Here is a 13,854-nt window from a genome sequence, read left to right on the forward strand (position 1 = left end):
TAGGACTGGTGGGACGAGAATAAATAGTGAGAAAGACCTGCTTCTCCCCTCTCCCCCACAAGTGTAAGTGCAGGCTGTTCACGCTGTCATTGGCAGAAACTCCACGCCAACTCAACCCTTCACAACCCGGGATCTGGGGCAGCCTCGGCTGTGGAGAGACATCTTCAATTTTGAGCTCAGTGGGTCCGTTTGGCCCAGTCAAAGGGCTTGAACTGCTTCAAGCGCAATCTTTGTGGTCTGTTCCTGGAGAGATTGACGGTTCGGCGAACCTCACAGGCTCGTGCGGCTGCCGAGCTCCAGAGCCATGTGAAATGCCGAGCTGAAAGAGCCGAACCAAATGAGGTTTAATTTAACGAGTACACTATAGAATGATAGAATGGATAGACTGTACAGACTGTAGAGGAAGCTATGGAGAGAAGAAGTGAACTATCGAAGTCATTGGACTTCTGACGTGATGCAAGGGGAATTTCTCCGCTCTCCGGCTTCTCTTCTTCAACATCATGGCATGCACGCTCCCCTCGGAAAAGGTCTTCCCTATACAGATTGGCTCCGAGCTATTTCGTCTCTCGGGTGCCTCCATTGCCTCTGATGGTGAGGTCGAGTCCATTTCAATACGCCTGGCTCAAGCTGACTTGAACAGCTCCGTCCTATTTCTCGCGCTTCTTCGAAGAACAATTAAATCAGGACCACGATGTCGCCAACATCAGGACTCTCTATATCGATCGTGATCCTACCACATTTCGTGAGATCGCGAGGCATCTCCAGGGTACATGCGCTTTCGTGGACAGAGGTGACGGAGACTGATCCGCGACAGGCTACCACGTCCGGCCACAGGATGGCGCGCAATTCGTGAAGCTCTTCGCAGATGCGCAATTCTATACATGTAAGCTCCGGCGACAACTCTTTCAGATGCACGAGCTCACCAGCCAGTACCCCGATTGATGTCGCAGCTCTTCGAGGCCGAATGCTTTATCCAAATCGGCGACCGACACTTCCAGATCCCCCGTGATATCTTCTCTAGGCCTGGCGACTCCCCCAATTTCTTTACACTCGGATTTGCTGCCTTCTTCGCATCCCCGTCTGAGGTATTCCCCGGTCTGAACCGCCATGGTCTTTTGCGCCCTCCGGCCATCGTACCCCCCAGCGTACCGAACAGGTCTGCAGATGTCTTCGATGAATTGCTACATATGCTGCGTGGATATCCTCTGCATATTAGAAACGCAGATCATCGGGCAGCTCTCCTGCGCGATTGTCGTTATTTCCACTTGCGCGGCTTGGAGCAACAGTTGATCCCGCATCAGATCACGACCAATCCCTTCAGTCAGCGATCTGAAATTGCCATCCGACTTGAAGATGTGCGACCTTCCGGCATTCAATTTGTCTATAATACTTCCGAGACCGGTGGAAGAGTCACGTATGCACGCCCCTTTGTGGACGAGAAGGCGGCCGATCTGGTGGTAGAAATCGGCGACGAGTCCAGCTTAGTCGATGCAGGCAACATGCGCGCCAACTTTTTAGGTGTCACGAAACAAAGATTCGCCGGTCTATTACAGGCCATAGCCAAGAAGATGAAATTGCCCGATTCCCATCCGCCATTGGGACAGGGTCCCATCAATATTCGCATCGATCGAGAAACTGACTTGACAGTGGATGGCCAACAAGACTCCCAGTACGTCGCCTTGTTGGGGCACAAGGTTGACATTGGTGATGGCACGCCTCCAGCCAAACGTCCGCGATCGGATCATACCCTTGATGCCTGGATTGTTCGAACAGGACAATGGCGACTAGAAGTACAAACCGGACCTAGCGGTGCGCGTGAGTCTATTCTGATTGCTGTTAAACTGGACGTATATACCAGGCAGCAAGTTCGGAATCGGTCGCGGACGTTCCTTTAAATCTGTTCTACAAAGCACTTTACAATATAAATGTGGTATCAAGCAGACCTTGCAGCTTTTGGTGCTGGGTGCCTGCATTAATATAATTCAATCTAATCTGAGAATCCACCCCATTCTTCGTCTTCATCTTCGTCGTCGTTTTCCTGTTCTTGTTTCTTCTCTTGCTTCTGCTTCTGTTTCTTCTTCGTCTGAAACTCTTTTTTTGTAGCAGCTGGAGCTGGCACAGCATGATCGGGGTCCCGAATAAATCCAGCAACGAAGAATCCTCCTAGACCCTCGGCATCACCTTGCCAAGAGCGGATACAGGCTTCGAGCGCCTCGTCAGGGAGATCGACTGTGCCTGATGGCCCGGTTTCCCCTTCCTTGGACTTTTCCTCTCGAACACCTCGCTTGTTCCACCGGCGCATACCTTCTGGCTGCTCGTCTCGCCGCAAAAGGCGCCATCCGCGCTCTTGAGCAACCTCCGACGCCAAGATGCGAGCTACAACACCTTCGTTCTCGACAAGATGGATGGAACAAGTGCTGTATGTGACATGTGTTGCATTCGGGAAGCTCAAAGCGTGTTCAACAATTCGAGCTTGAATGCTCGATAGCTTAGTGAGTCGTTCTGGGTCGATTGTTCCATCAGGAATGTCGTTTTCATCTGTGGGTAAGGCCTGCGGGACTCCGGGAGTAGCTTTTGACTGTTCGCCATCTGCTTCCTGGTCGTCCTGGCGCTTACGCTTCTTGCCCTGTGACTTGGGGGCATAGGATGGTGGTGCAGCAGGCAGTGTGAGTTGAGGAACATCGTCACGGCCGATAATACCGCTACCAGAGCAACTGGGATCAAGCAGTAACCCGGTTACGTTCTCGAATTGAGGATCTTCTGGGTCGAGAGCCAGGAAATCCTGACCCGGTAGCACATTGACCATTGAGTCAGCCCCAGCCAGTCCAACCATCTTCTGTAGGGTTTTGGAACGCATAGCTGATGCGTCCATAGAAAAGATTCTTTGTTTATTCTTCTTGCTCTTTTGTTTTGCTAGCAACGAAGCCATGTGGGTGGTCTTATTGCCTGGCGCAGCACAGCCGTCCACCAAATCGCCCTGCCATGGGTCTTTCGGCCCACGATCACCCAGCAAGAGATATGCTGGGAAGCACGACGCTTTGTCTTGAAGGATGATCTCTCCATTTTTGTATGCAGACGAGGAAGTAAAATCCGCGCCAAAGGGGACAGCCACCAAATCCGGGATATTAGGATCGATGTACAACCTGGGCTCCGGCTTGCGGCTTTCCAACTCGTCCTCCGGAGCCAATGCTGCCAGGCTGTCTACCCGTCGATAAGACTTGAATGTCGTGCTGAGCTGCTCCTCCAAGGTAGTCCGAATATTGTTGATGCGTACCCAGCGCGGGTAAACAAAATGAATGGTGCCATCGGCTTCACGTTTCTCACGGATCACCGCGGCCTTTAATTGTTCAACCGAAGCACATCCACGACGAACACGAGCTTTGGTAAACTCGGCTCTCAGTCGAACCTTGTGACGCTCAACAGCCTGGCGGATGGGGTGCGCCGCGGGGGCCGCAATGCCTTTTTTCGAGAGTAGGTGATCATGGACGAGGAGAAGCGCAAGAAGAGGAGAGAGCTAGAGAATCACTTGGTCAGTCAGCAGGTATCTCAGCGGTCTCTTGCGATCCATCCCACCTTGCGCTCGAGGGCAAGAATGCCTGCTTTATCGATAACCTCTGCCAATACTGTATCCCATTTCGCGGTCTCGGTGGTCAGCGCATAGATCTGCGCCGGAGTTGCGCGCAGATTTCGGGCACTGTAGATTCTCGACTTGAACGAGCCGCCAGAGGAGGGCGCGGTCAAAATAGCGGCCGCATCAAAGTAGAGGGACATTGGGTGGGATGTTGATTAGAGAAAATCGATAATTTTCGACAAATTGACGTTGTTTGCTCTGTTTGCATTGTCTATATATTCAACTCAACTCTGGGAAGGATTTGGTATACTCTACTGTACTCTATACCATATGTATAACAATTTGACTGGCTTATTGGCTACGATAAGCTGCCAGTCAACGACTGTATTATAGTGCTTCGTGCTAAATGTCTAAATTTGATCTCACTAATCTTCAGCTTCAATATATATCTGGGTCAGCTCCGCTCAGATCTCCAATCCACACATACACTTCCACACCACCCCTGAACATCTCCATAATATCCAACCTGACCCCAACAATGGCATCCAATCCTGTTTTCAGCACATCAATCCAACCACCTCCGCCACCAGGCCCCGCCGCCAAATTGGACATCCCCGACATCCCTAACGCTAACCTACCCGTGTTTAACGATGCCATGAAAATCCGCATGCGCGTCTTCGTAGACGAACAAAACTGTTCCGCCGAAGCTGAGATCGACAGCGACGACAAGCGGAGCTGGCACTGGGTCATCTACGACGGGACCACACCGGTGGGAGTCATTCGACTGGTTCCCCCGCCACAACCGCCACATTCCCAAGTCACCAATTCAGAGACAAACGGGGAAGCGGTGTACGACTGGGCACACGAGCCGTGTATCAAATTGACTCGGGTGGCAATCATGCCAGAGTACCGCGGCCTCGGACTTGGGCGACGATTAGTGGAGACGGCGTTGGAGTGGGCGGCTGTGCATGCAGCGGAGATAGACGAGGCTGCTGCGTTGGTCGCTAGGGCGGAGCGGGAGAGTGCTCCGCTGTGGAAAGGTCTCGTGCTTGTCCATGCGCAGGTTGATGTGGAGCGGATGTATGCGCGACTGGGGTTTGTGACTAATGAGGAGTTGGGGACTTGGTATGAGGAGGGTATAGAGCATCGTGGAATGTTTCGTAGATTATCTCTACACTAGGCATAAAGGAGATACCCAACAGTCTACAAGACTACCAGAAAAATCTCAAGTTCAACAGCTGGATTCAAATAGATTCAACTAGATCAATGGGGCAAAAGTCCCTCGCATGGTTCAAAGACAAGTAAAACAAATCAAATGAGATGGCCGCTCAGTGAGTCGGCTGGGTATCCGGAACATCGCAAGCAAAGGCAAAAAAAGCAAGAAGCGACCGAGTCTCAAAAAACCCGTGTGAAGCCCTCTAGACATGATGCGTATCGGAGACCGCAGAAAAGCAGAAAAAAGAAATGCCCTTGGCCAAGGGCCCGTTGAACGCCGAAAACCGTCGCCAATCAAGGAAACCATGCAAGCGCATGACGAGAAGTGAAGAGAAAGTAGATGCGCTGCAGCAGGCCTGCTGGCTACAACCGAAATGCAATCAGAAGGTGCTCCAGTTCCAGTCACGGGGAACAGAGGCAGCGACCTCGGCAGTCTGACCCTTGGGGCCCTCGGAAGTAGCCTCCTCGGCAGAGTTGGGGACAGCGACACCGGTCTGCTGGGCGTCCATGTTGTTCTGGATCTGGTTCAGGCGATCGGAACGATTTTCCTCCCAGCGCTGGTGGGCACTCCAGCAGAGGTCGCAGGCACGAGAGGGCTCACCCTCCGGATGGAAGCGAGCATTCTGGTCCAGAGGAACAAGGTGAGGTGTGTGAGAGGCGCAGAAGACATGACCGCAGTGACGGCAGTGGTGGCGACGAAGGAAGATACCGAATGAAGAACGACAGGTAGGAGAATCACAGTTGGAAGACGCAGAGTCCGCCTGAGGGATGTTAGCTGTGTTCATTTCAGACTTGAGCACGCCATTAAATGACGAGCTCACACGACATTTGTGATGGTACATGCGCCATCGAATTGCTGCATATAAAGAGACCGGGACGAACGGATGGACAAATACTCACTTTCCAGTGTTCACGAGTTGGCATACCAGTCACCTCACCGAGGGACTCGTTCTTCATCCACTCGTGCTGAGCGGACTTGCTGATATTGCTGGTGTGGCTTTCCATGGTGAAGCGACGGCTGAGGGGTTCAACTGAGTCCTCACTGAGGCTGTCAAGGGAACCATGCACGCTGCGCGGGGGGTAATGGGAGATGACTTCTGAGGACGCTCGGTCGGGCGGAGAGCAGCCGGGACATAAAGAGGGCCCTTGGGAGGACGCAACTGGCGGGACTGCAGAGGGAGCTGGTGCAGAGAAGCCGTGGCGAGGCGGGGAGAAGTGGGAGAATTATTGGAAGGAGTATTGGAGGCAGAATTGTTGGCAGAGTTGTTGACAGAGTTGGTGGCCGAGTTGGTAGGAGAAGGCTGGCCATAGACCGAGATCTGGTTGGCCGGGAGGTTGGTCGAGGTCAAGACGTGAGTAGCCATGATTGGTGGATATGCAAGTAAGGGAGGGATGTGGGTGAAGGTGAAGAAGATGCAGGTGAGGGTGAAGGTGAAATATTTGGAGGCTGGAGTTCTGGGCAGAAAGCCGGAGGTCGTGAGTTTATGATGAGCAGCGGCAAAACGCCCAGCACATTTCCCTGATGGAGTTGAGGGGCAAAAAAAGCGGGAATTCGAATAATCGGCCACCGATCAATTGGAGGCGAAAAAGACCGTTCAGCCGGGGAAACAAATGCACGGTAAGTGGCCGAGAACAGTGGGGACGGGACGTTAAGTTAACTGTTGAACTATTGAACAGTGACAAGTATGAAAAAGTGTATGGAGGAGAGTCGAGCCAGTGAATAGTAGTTTTAAAGGAGGAGGAGAATACTGGAGGAGAGGCTCAATAAGTACATGTAACATCAAAAGGAGGTGAGAAGGGATGAACGTGTATCTATACTTCGCCCGGTACTACCTGGCCGGCCATCTACAGGTACCTCGTACTTTGTGCACGGCACAGACATGAAATCATTGACCGCCTCTTACTCTTACTTGAACTATAGATAGTGTTAACTAGTAAATATTGACTGGTTATACTATGATGTTAGATGCTTGGATTCAGACCGGTCACTATCCATGAAGCACGACGGCTTTCCTCATACGGTCTCTCCACTCCCCACTTTGACGGGGATGCATTCTTCACACTACAGTGTATCTTTCGACAAAGATGTAACACGTTATAATATTATGCTATGATATACCTATACAGGTACTACAATATACACTGTACCTATCTAGACCTAGACCTATATTCTCTTCAATCGCTATACATTCTTGAGGATGACCGGCATATTGAATATCTACATTCCCGTAGGTTCACTAGCGGGAAGCTAATGACCAATCAGGCTGTTCGTGGCGTTAAGTCTTATCATGACCATGTGATTGGCCAGCCACCATTGCTAGCCATCTGATTGGCCAGTCAGATTACCCATCGGGCCGGGTTAACCTTTCGGGCCAAGTCCGCTTCCGGAGGGCCGCGGACTTGACACATCCTCACCAATCAGAGAGTAGCGGTTCCCAATTCCTGCCCCTTCTCAGCCCAAAGGGGAAGGAAGGAGTGGAAATGTTCTAGTGTAATTTCGAGACAATTTAGAGGGAACATCTCGGGTAGTTTATTTGCATCTCGACCTCGGCTGTGGCAGGTTGACTAGATTTTGAACACTTCTAGAAATTGAGCCTGCATGTACGGAGTACTAGTCTGATCGCTATTTTGGCCGGTGTTTCTTCGGTCTCCAACTGATCAACTGCCTGTCTACCCCAAATCCAGACTCCGTTAAGACTTAATCTGTCAGATCTACAAGTACGGTAAACCCTAACGGTGTGCATGTACACGTCCATGTACCAGTGACATGCAAGTACAGTTACCTCCAAACAAAAATAGCTGCTTGCAGACCCATGTCGTCATGACTTAATACATCAAACCCGGGGATTCCCCAACCTAATCCCAAACGCAATCATGAAGTTAGCTGTCTTCAGTGCCAAATCATACGATCGCACTTTTTTAGATCAAGTGCGCGACCAACACTTCTCCTCGCTATGCACCATTGACTTCCACACCTTCTCCCTATCAGAGGAGACCGTGCCACTCGCGCGGGGTTGTGACGCCGTCTGTGTCTTTGTAAACGACACACTAGATGAGCCCGTCCTGAGAGCCCTCCACGCCTACGGGATTCGAGCCATCCTCCTCCGCTGCGCCGGGTTCAACCATGTGGATCTGGCGACTGCAGAGGAGCTAGGCCTCTTCGTGGCGAATGTCCCGGCCTACTCGCCCGAAGCTGTGGCGGAGTTTGCTGTGGCGCTGATCCAGACGCTAAACCGCAAGACGCACCGCGCGTACAACCGCGTCCGCGAAGGCAACTTCAACATCGAAGGCTTGCTGGGAACCACCCTGCATGGCAAGACCGTGGGGATCGTCGGCGTGGGGCGGATCGGGCTGGCCGCCGCGCGAATCTTTCACGGCTTTGGATGCCGGCTTCTAGCGCACGATCCGTTCGTTGGGGATGAGTTCCGGCAGTATGGGACGCTGGTCGATCTGGAGACCCTGTTGCAGGAGAGTCATATCGTCAGTCTGCACTGTCCGCTCACAGATGACACAAAGCACCTCATCAACGAGGAGACGCTGTCCAAGATCAAGCCTGGGTCATTGTTGGTTAACACTTCGCGTGGGGGTCTCATTGATACCACGGCTGTTATCCAAGCATTAAAGACACAGCAGCTGGGCGGACTGGCCTTGGATGTGTACGAAGCAGAAGGCGAGCTTTTCTACAATGACCATTCAGGCGAGATCATCGAAGACGATGTGTTGATGCGTCTGATGACATTCCACAATGTTCTCATCTGTGGTCATCAGGGGTTCTTCACGCGCGAGGCACTGTCGGAGATTGCCGAGGTCACACTGGGCAATCTATCGGACTTTGTGAATGCCCGTTCGTGCAAGAACTCTTTGGTTACAGAGGGACATGTACTGGTTCGTCGGGATACAGAGCCCGTGAGATTGTAAGATTAACTGATTGCGTATGTATTGATATGGACTTAATGGAACGCTGCAAAGAATCATTCATCATGAGTATTAAGTAAATCATCACTAGTGTTCAAGGCTCAACTGCGCAAGGGACGAGTCCCCTGGAACTGTCCCTGGATTGCTTGCCATGCTCGGGGAAGGAATCGATTGCCATGAACGATCAACGGGACTACTGAAATCAACCACATGAAATACACCAAACCCACGGCCAGAATCAGTCGAAGCTGCTCAAAGACCGACCCCATCACTCCACGTCGGGCGGCCTGCCGGGGGACTTGGGCTTCTTGATCGGCATGCGACAACGCATCTGCCATTTGCCAGGCTGCCCGACAGTTGATCTTCTCCCAGGTGGTGTTGTCGGCATACTCGCGCGCAGCCACAGCAAGAGTCACTCGCCTTAGTGAATCATGGGAAACGTCCTTGACCAATGAGATAAAGCGTTCGAGATCGCGCGGTGGAACCAAGTACCCAGTCTGTCCATGACGGATGATATCCGAGGGGCCACCTTGGTCGCGCGCAATGACTGGAATACCACTGGCCATGGCCTCTAAAACAACCAGCCCAAACGTCTCAGTGATAGAGCAGTGGAGGAAGAGATCAGCTGAGGCATAGGCGCGAGACAAAGCAGCTCCAGTGAGGAATCCGGCAAACACGACGTGATCACGGACGCCGTCGAAGAGGCGCTGCACCTTGTTCTCGACTGCTGGGTTGCGGTTCCCGCCTACAATTAACAGCTTGAAGGGCACTTTGTCAGCGGCCAGCCGCTGCGCAACCTGTGCGAGGAACTCGAATCCCTTCTCGGGGGCGATGCGACAGACACAGATTAAGATGATCTCGCCGTTGGGTGCGATCTGTCGCCGGTATGATTCATCGCGCCGTGTCGGCGAGAAGAGAAGAGTGTCCACGCCACGGCCTAACAGAACGAGTTTGTCGACCGGCGCACCTGCACGCTCCAGATACCGGCGGATGGCACTGCAGGGATAAAAGATGGTATGGACGGCGCGGGTGCGGAACAAGAACCCCTGCACAGTAGCCAAGAGCCATACACCGAATTGATCCAGCGGCGCAGGCAGCATGATCTCCGCATATGCAGACAGGTCTGTCTGAAAGTTGAGCAAGACCGGCGGCGGAGATCTAAGCTGACGGATCTGCAAGAGCATCTGGAAACCAAGCGAAGCCGGACTGGCCAGATAAATGAGATCAGGTTCGAAGCACCGATCAAAGACCTCTGCCAACTGGAACGGATAGACGACCGTCAAATCGGGGTTGTAAGGCAACGCACAGCCCGGCAAACGACGCTCCCAAGAAGTCGCCATCTGCTTCGAGTCACCTTTGAAATGAGGTGCGACGAGAATCAGATCCGCGCCATTGTCGCGCAGGTACTCGACCAGACTGCGGGTCGTTCGACTGACTCCATTGACGGGACCCCATGATTCAGTCGCGAGGAGGATCTTCTTGCCGTGGAGGGTACTGGGGAAATGTTGGACCTTACAAACCTCACCCTGTGAGGAGAGGAGGGGCGTAGATTCGGCCATTGTGAGACATGAAGAGATACATAATGGAGAAATTTGGCAGGGGGAGGAGTTCTTTTGAAGAGTTGAGTTGTGTATAGAGTGTAGATGATCTCTGCACGTGCCGCATCCGCCCGCTGAGGATCGTTGCTTGGCGGCCAGTCGCAGTGAACGATTCACAGCGTGCGTCAATTTGGCCTTTTGAAGGGAACACTGGTTTAGGGGGTCATGTGGTATGCCAGCCAAATATGGCAAACATGGAGGGGGTGATCTTTTCACCCCTTTATACTCTCACCGTGATCTTCCTTCTTTTGCTTCACATAGGGTTTCACTATCAATATTACCAATAGATGGTTTAGTTGGAACGTCCAATCATATTCATGTCCGAGTGCATTTTGACAAGTTTGAGCTAATCACCAGGCCTTTTCATATCTTAAACTTCTTCGGTTCGACTCTAATATCTGCTTCAGACCACCATGGATAGTCCAGAGGACTGTGCTCATGAGCATCAGCCTGGAAACTGGCTTTGCGCTTGTTAAGGAAAGAGTTGACACCTTCTTGGTAGTCACTGTTGCATGTTAGACCCATACTATTCTATACTCGATAGGATAACTCACCTTTGACCAGCCATATGGTGAAACACCCGAGACTCAAGGAGATGCGCTGCCTCGGGCGAACTAGGACCCTCCCACATCAACGCTCGACTCATCGATGATGCCAACGGACTGACATTCTCGGTCATTTCCTGAGCCAATTCCAGAGCCCGGGGTAGAACCTCCGCTGCGTTCGGCAGAACCTCAGTGAACAAGTCCCCAAAGTATTTCGAGTTGCCGGGGTAGACCCCGCCAGTCGATATAAGGGACATGGCTCGAGAAAGACCAATGAGCCGAGGAAGAAAATACGAGGCACAGGATTCAATGGTTAGTCCGCGTCTAGTAAAGACGAATCCGTATTTGCTTGTTTCGTGGCAGATACTGGTCAGATTAGCAACAATCGCGGTATTATATATACAGGAAAATAAGATGAAATCACCGGATTACAGCTGGCAAAGTCATGGTCATTCCAACTCCTACCGCAGAGCCATTCAGAGCAACAATCGTAGGCTTATGACACCTATGCATTGCCAACGCTACTCGACCCCCACTGAGCACATTAGCAAGCGATCGACCTCAACAGAATCAAACCTACATATCGCGAAAATCAGTAGCCCTCCCTTCATTTGAAAATCCGATCTCCAAATCTGACCCAGCACAGAACATCCTCCCAGCACCAGTTAAAACAACCACCTTCACCCTGGGGTCAAGATGAAAGGCTCGAAAAGCCAGTTCGAGACTATCAGCCATATGCGGTGTAAATGCATTGTTTTTCTCTGGGCGATTCAAGGTGACTATCACAACTGGAGTTGCTGTCGGTCTCCCCAATGGATAGTGAGTCACTTTGACATGAGTGAGACCGAGACTCTCATAAGAGTTTGGTATTTCGATTGTTGCTGTAGGTGGCGCCATCGTCTAGAATATTATTTGATCTGATGCAACTAACATGATGTGGTTATATAGAACAGGGATGCCTCGGTAATGGATGAGCGGGGATGATCGACATGTTTTCACACTGCACATGCCGAGTCTCATATTCATGAACACCGTGAAAACTATATGAAACTATCTAGCCACGCCGAATAGCCTGTCTAAAACAAATCCGAATTCAAATTGTCCCCATCACGAATCAATCAGTATGGGTGAGAGAGATCGTGCCACCCACAGAAAGGCGCACTGGCCTGCCATCCAAGTAGATCTTGAACGTCGTGAGGTAGCTCCTTTGCCTGATCGACAGTTACTGCGAGGAACTGGTTCCCCTCGGAGCGATAAACACCTTCATAGAATAGAGTGATAACAATACTTCGGAAAGAGTCGGCGGTCGCATTAGCTCCGGCACCGTAATAGCAGTTTCCAAGCATCAGAAGACTGTCTCCAATGTCCATCTCTCCATAGGTTACTTCCTCGACTGCGGGCTTACGCTCATCATTCCAGACATGGGAACCAAGAACAATCTCAGTAGCACCATTCTCCTTGGTCACTTTAGAGGCTAGGATCCCTGAATTAGTGTAATTCTGACTTTTTGGAATCTAATACTTACTGGCAACAAAACACCCCAGCTTGGTGGTTTCCTTCGGGTCTCCATGCGTATGTGTTGCATGGTGATCCTGGTCATCACGGTGTAATCCCTGTCGAGCACTACCAGGACCGACACGCACCGTAAAGAAGGAATTCGACAGCGGAGGCGACTCGTACTTGTTGCGTGTATCTCCCCACCAGCTTTCCATTGTAACGCTGAGAGCATCATTGACAACAGCTTTGACATTCGGATTCTGCAGAATAGATTTTACTGCAGTTGGCGATTTGCCAGCGAGTCCACAAACGGTCTTTGTTTGCTTCGCGAAGACTTCAAGCCCGCTATTGTAGTCGGCATCCATATACGGTTTGATTTCGCTATTGATTTCGGAGATTGGAGAATGACTCAAGAGGTACAAGACTTTTCAGAACCACTGCCCCATCACGATATAAGATGTTGAGAATCGAACCGGGGTGGAGTCGCTGGGAAGGGACTCGACACGGCGTGGGGTGAAAGAACCCATGACTGAGACTAATTCTTAGGGAACTCTTAGGTTCACCAAGAATTACTTATTTAATATGATCCAAAGAGGCGGTGAGTCGGCACTAACGACTCTACAAGGATGCGCTAGCAAGAAGATGTGATACATGCCCCCATGGAGTCCGTGACAATTAGTTCTTTATAAAATGAAAGCTCTTCACACTTATTTTACTATCTAGTATCTATAAACGTAAACCGCCTATAAGCAAAATATATATAAATATAGTCAAAAAATGCACAATTTATATAAATCACGAGATTCTCTATATTTGCACTATTTATCAACCCGTAGGTAACCCGTGGGTCGGGTACGGGTCTAATATCAAAACCTATACCTGACCCCGGGTATGAACTTCGGACCCCAAACCCGCCAAGAAATGGGTATGGGTCGGGTAAAACCCGCTTACGAACGGGTACGGGCGAGGCCTACTAATACGCAATAGGGTGCTATCCCTTATCCGTAAATAACTAGCTTAGTATACTCCCGAGTCTAAAGCCCGACGTATCGCACTCGACTAGTAGGGCTAGTTTAGGGTCGAAGTGTCGGAGGAATAGCTCTTCCGTAAAAGCCCTCTTTAGCCTTTCGAAGGCGTCTTACGCTTCCCGAGTCTATTAGAACCCGTCTTTCTTTCGGTTAGCTTTCCTAGCTGTTCTACTATGGGTAGTAGCCGAAATAGGTATATAGATAGCTAAAAAGTATTCAATAAAATAGCGGTAGAACCCGGCATACCCAATAAACTACTAGATATCGAACGTATATTTAGGGATGGGATATTCCTATATAGTTTTGACACGTTCTTTTTCTATACTCACTTCTTCTAGGGTAATCATGATCTAGCTGTTAGTCTTACCATGCAACCCACATTCCATATATCGGCGCTAAACGTCCATGAAACGCCCGAAATCACCTCAGGTACTCGGTAGAACTAAGGTTGAATGAATATCGATGATGATGATAATAATGAATTC

The 13,854-nt window shown here is 50.8% G+C and overlaps 8 protein-coding genes across 8 annotated transcripts; 3 read left to right on the forward strand and 5 right to left on the reverse strand.

Moving 5' to 3' along the window:
- Positions 1–500: 500 nt before the first annotated feature.
- N7508_002736 (uncharacterized protein) lies at positions 501–1,895 on the forward strand (the record flags this gene model as incomplete). Its single annotated transcript, XM_058460802.1, has 4 exons — positions 501–591; positions 641–766; positions 815–883; positions 931–1,895. The coding sequence occupies 4 exons, from the start codon at positions 501–503 to the stop codon at positions 1,893–1,895; spliced, it is 1,251 nt and encodes a 416-aa protein (XP_058321379.1).
- Positions 1,896–1,987: 92 nt separating this feature from the next.
- On the reverse strand, positions 1,988–3,771 carry N7508_002737 (rRNA (cytosine-C5-)-methyltransferase RCM1; the record flags this gene model as incomplete). The annotated part of the gene is made up of 2 exons (XM_058460803.1): positions 1,988–3,514; positions 3,574–3,771. 2 exons carry the CDS (start codon positions 3,769–3,771, stop codon positions 1,988–1,990), a joined length of 1,725 nt encoding a protein of 574 aa, XP_058321380.1.
- Positions 3,772–4,109: 338 nt separating this feature from the next.
- Positions 4,110–4,751, forward strand: N7508_002738 (GNAT family N-acetyltransferase; the record flags this gene model as incomplete). Its single annotated transcript, XM_058460804.1, has 1 exon — positions 4,110–4,751. The coding sequence occupies one exon, from the start codon at positions 4,110–4,112 to the stop codon at positions 4,749–4,751; it is 642 nt and encodes a 213-aa protein (XP_058321381.1).
- A 415-nt stretch (positions 4,752–5,166) lies between these two features.
- On the reverse strand, positions 5,167–6,150 carry N7508_002739 (FYVE zinc finger domain-containing protein; the record flags this gene model as incomplete). Its single annotated transcript, XM_058460805.1, has 3 exons — positions 5,167–5,547; positions 5,687–5,828; positions 5,882–6,150. 3 exons carry the CDS (start codon positions 6,148–6,150, stop codon positions 5,167–5,169), a joined length of 792 nt encoding a protein of 263 aa, XP_058321382.1.
- Positions 6,151–7,660: 1,510 nt separating this feature from the next.
- On the forward strand, positions 7,661–8,704 carry N7508_002740 (2-hydroxyacid dehydrogenase; the record flags this gene model as incomplete). Its single annotated transcript, XM_058460806.1, has 1 exon — positions 7,661–8,704. One exon carries the CDS (start codon positions 7,661–7,663, stop codon positions 8,702–8,704), a length of 1,044 nt encoding a protein of 347 aa, XP_058321383.1.
- A 98-nt stretch (positions 8,705–8,802) lies between these two features.
- On the reverse strand, positions 8,803–10,260 carry N7508_002741 (glycosyltransferase family 4 protein; the record flags this gene model as incomplete). The annotated part of the gene is made up of 1 exon (XM_058460807.1): positions 8,803–10,260. One exon carries the CDS (start codon positions 10,258–10,260, stop codon positions 8,803–8,805), a length of 1,458 nt encoding a protein of 485 aa, XP_058321384.1.
- A 402-nt stretch (positions 10,261–10,662) lies between these two features.
- Positions 10,663–11,741, reverse strand: N7508_002742 (Enoyl-CoA hydratase AKT3-1; the record flags this gene model as incomplete). The annotated part of the gene is made up of 4 exons (XM_058460808.1): positions 10,663–10,804; positions 10,854–11,210; positions 11,269–11,379; positions 11,425–11,741. The coding sequence occupies 4 exons, from the start codon at positions 11,739–11,741 to the stop codon at positions 10,663–10,665; spliced, it is 927 nt and encodes a 308-aa protein (XP_058321385.1).
- A 221-nt stretch (positions 11,742–11,962) lies between these two features.
- N7508_002743 (uncharacterized protein) lies at positions 11,963–12,706 on the reverse strand (the record flags this gene model as incomplete). Its single annotated transcript, XM_058460809.1, has 2 exons — positions 11,963–12,318; positions 12,370–12,706. The coding sequence occupies 2 exons, from the start codon at positions 12,704–12,706 to the stop codon at positions 11,963–11,965; spliced, it is 693 nt and encodes a 230-aa protein (XP_058321386.1).
- Between the last annotated feature and the right edge of the window lie 1,148 nt (positions 12,707–13,854).

Source organism: Penicillium antarcticum (assembly GCF_028974205.1).
Source record: "Penicillium antarcticum strain IBT 31339 chromosome Unknown utg000003l_segment0_segment0, whole genome shotgun sequence".
Taxonomy (NCBI): domain Eukaryota; kingdom Fungi; phylum Ascomycota; class Eurotiomycetes; order Eurotiales; family Aspergillaceae; genus Penicillium; species Penicillium antarcticum.